The sequence below is a fragment of the Diabrotica undecimpunctata genome, chromosome 9 (assembly GCF_040954645.1).
Source record: "Diabrotica undecimpunctata isolate CICGRU chromosome 9, icDiaUnde3, whole genome shotgun sequence".
Lineage (NCBI taxonomy): Eukaryota > Metazoa > Arthropoda > Insecta > Coleoptera > Chrysomelidae > Diabrotica > Diabrotica undecimpunctata.
In genome coordinates, this window is record NC_092811.1 from 19,702,287 (window position 1) to 19,706,083 (window position 3,797).

The 3,797-nt window shown below is 35.1% G+C and overlaps 1 protein-coding gene across 1 annotated transcript; it reads left to right on the forward strand.

The window, feature by feature from the left end:
* Positions 1 to 1,106: 1,106 nt before the first annotated feature.
* On the forward strand, positions 1,107 to 2,822 carry LOC140450456 (ATP-dependent DNA helicase pif1-like). The gene has a single exon (XM_072544097.1). It carries the CDS (start codon positions 1,107 to 1,109, stop codon positions 2,820 to 2,822), a length of 1,716 nt encoding a protein of 571 aa, XP_072400198.1.
* Positions 2,823 to 3,797: the final 975 nt, after the last annotated feature.

Genomic DNA, 3,797 nt, shown 5'->3' on the forward strand with positions numbered 1-3,797 from the left:
TAGAAATTAATGTACATAATTCTGGACCACCTTGTATAACAATCAACTGAATTATTAAAACGTTTTAATGCGATGTTAAATTGCTATAATTTGTTTGGTGGTTGCAAAGTTACTGTATGAATAAGTAAGATATTTTTGACTTATTGCACTGTGACCGGGCTGTGTCTCCACACCTTATATTCGCATTCCAAAATAAGTATATGAAAGTTAGATGATCGTTAAACTACCTTTTAACCTATAACCTTTTATAAGTTTTTTAAATAAATTTAAAAACTATGTAGTGACTCATATAGTTTTAATAAAATGTATTACAGGAAAATTATACCTTTCGGCAAACTCAATTGAAATTTGAAAATCACCTACGGCATATTATGAAATAACCATTGTTATTGTATCGATTCCTTTGTTTCGCTTAGAGTTGAAACCAATCATAACGATTTAAATTATAAAACGGTGTAAATTGATACCTTACAAGTTTGTATTTGATTAAAACATAAGTTTTTCAGTATAGGAAATTAACAAACAAACAAAATTGGTATATATGTTAAATAATCTATATATATAAAAGAAAGTCGTGTTAGTTACACCACTTATAACTCAAGAACGGCAGAACAGATTTGGCTGAAAATTGGTAGGGAGGTAGCTTAGAGCCAGGATACTTTTTATCCCGTTCGACAGCGTTCCCGTTTGACTTGACATGAAACGTCAGTCACTATAAAACGTGGTATAACAAAAAAGAATCAGACTTGGAATAACAAAATGCAAATGACAGCTATGTAATTGACGTAAAATGACAGCTATGTAATGACGTATGGATGACAATTTGATATTTGTAAGAAATCAATATTAAAACTATTTCTATTAAATAAATCATTAACAAGTGGATTGAAGTGAAGTGAAGTTTAATTAATAATGCCGCGACCAAGACGATCGAATCTTTCCCGACAAAGCCGTAATTGAAGTGAAGTGAAGTTTAATTAATAATGCCGCGACCAAGACGATCGAATCTTTCCCGACAAAGCCGTAATGCAAGAAGAATACAAAATACTGCAAATGAAAGGACTGAAGAAGAACAAGAAATTGCACGTGAACAGCGCCGCTATAGTATGGCTCGACTTCGTGCTTCTCAATCACGAGAGCAAAGTGAAGTAACCCGTGAAACAGCTCGGTTGGCAATGCAGAATGGTCGAGCGAACAACAGAAGGCAACAAATAGATAATTTGCGACGCAGAAGTTCCAGAAATCACGATATTGAGATGAATGAGGAGATACATAATCGTGCTTTACTCTTGATCGAAGATATGTGTTACCTCATGTGCGGTAATTTATTAATCAGGTTAGGAATGCCAGCACCAAATCGTGAAATGAATCACGCATTTAATCGAGAATTGGAATGGGAACGTGAATATGATCACCAGGAATTAGATTTAGTAGTTCAAAGGAATGTACCCCTGTTGAATTACCAACAAAAGGAAGTTTATGATACTTTAATGAAGGCAATCGCTGATGAAAATGGTGGTTTATATTTCCTAGATGCCCCTGGTGGAACTGGCAAGACATTCTTTATGTCATTAGTTTTAGCAACTGTTCGGGCGAGATCCAACATAGCGGTTGCAGTTGCTTCTTCTGGAATAGCAGCCACATTGTTAAAAGGATTCCGTACGGCTCATTCAGCATTCAAATTACCGTTAAATCTTCAAACTATTGAAGAACCAACGTGTAATATTGCAAAACACTCAGCAATGGCCAAAGTTTTAGCGGCATCGAAAATCATCATCTGGGACGAATGCACAATGGCGCATAAACGTGCATTAGAAGCACTTAACCGAACATTAAAAGATTTACGCAATGACTCAAGATGTTTTGGAGGAGCAATGATTTTACTGTCTGGCGATTTCCGCCAAATACTGCCAGTAATTCCAAGATCTACGGCTGCCGATGAAATAAACGCTTGCCTCAAATCGTCAAATCTATGGCGCTATGTGAAGAAACTGCAGCTGACAACAAACATGAGAGTTACATTGCTTAATGATACATCTGCTGAAGATTTCTCGGAGCAATTGCTGACTATCGGTAATGGTCAAGTACCTGTCGATGAATCGAGCGGATTAATATCATTTCCAACTAATTTCTGTAATTTTGTCTCATCAAAAGACGAACTTATCAACAATGTATTTCCAAATATTATTTCTAACTACAAAAATAATGAATGGTTGAGTGAGCGAGCAATTTTAGCGGCTAAGAATAAAGATGTAGATGACCTGAACTACATAATTCAAAATAAGATCATTGGAACAATGCATTCATTCAAATCTATTGACTGCGTCACAAATAAAGATGAAGCCACCAACTATCCAATTGAATTTTTAAACTTTTTGGACGTGCCTGGCTTACCACCGCACAATTTACGCCTAAAGGTTGGCTCCGTAGTAATCATGCTTCGAAACATAAACCAACCAAAACTGTGCAACGGTACGCGTTTGGTGGTTAGTAAATTAATGAACAATGTAATTTACGCTACGATAATGATAGGAAAATTCAAGGGTGAGGAAGTTCTCATTCCGAGGATCCCGATGATCCCAACCGATATGCCGTTTGAATTTAGAAGACTTCAATTTCCGATACGTCTTGCATTTGTCATGACCATCAACAAATCACAAGGCCAATCCTTAAAAGTTTGTGGTTTAAATCTAGAACATTCATGTTTTTCCCATGGTCAATTATACGTGGCATGTTCACGGGTCGGAAGACCATCTGCGTTGTTTGTTTTTGCGCCTGATAATAAAACAAAAAATGTCGTGTATCACAAGATACTTAAGTGAAGAGCAACCTATGTACTAAAATACAGAAATAATAATGAATGATTAATGTAGTTATTTAATTTTTTTTTGTATTTTTTCCAATAAAAAAAAACACAATCTGCTTATTTATTGCCATTAAGGCGGAACAAAGTTCGCCGGGTCAGCTAGTATTTTTATAATAAGCTATATGATAAGAAACCATAACTAGGAAATAATCAATTGTTAGGTTTTCACGACATTAAAACAACTTTGCTGTTTAGAAAGTTAGAAATAATTTAGGCAACTTTTCTAAAACCTTTATTTCACCGAGACAACTTACAAGAAACTGATTGGATTCCCAAAGGGAAGAGCCATAATCGCTATGCAAAAATTTCATTATTCGCTAACAATGGTCTATACAATTGTAGAAATGACAGTCAAAGATTAAAAAAAGTGATAGGGTACACCGAGGCTAGTTGTGACAGGAACATGTTGCGGCAAATAGTTTTATAGAAAAACCGTAGGTAGCAGCAGCGCCCGGTTTTCCAGAATTCTTCTTTCGCATAGCCCCAGTCTGTTTGTGTAGTTTGGTTGCTATGCTATGCGTTTCTAACACTTTATAGTATACACTTACATACAATATTTTATGTCATTTCGTTGTAACAAAGTAAAACTTTCCTATTGTCTTTGAATTATTATTCCACTTTTAAACAACAAGGTAAGAAAATTATTTTACTTATAATAGATAGCTTGTTTACTCCTCTTTAGTAAGACATAGTTTGGTTTCTATACGATGTGTCGAGGTCTGTGCGAGTGTCATTGTATAAAATGGTGTACGATGAGACTATTTGTGACATACTTGGAGCACATTCTGACAGTATCACAACATGCCCCTACAAATTTTAATGCTTGTTTATGAGTTTGTTACAGATAATGGTGAGAAATATAAAAATATAAAATATAAGAGAATAGCTCAGCTTTGTTACATGTTAAGACAGGATCATATAGTTTAAGGTA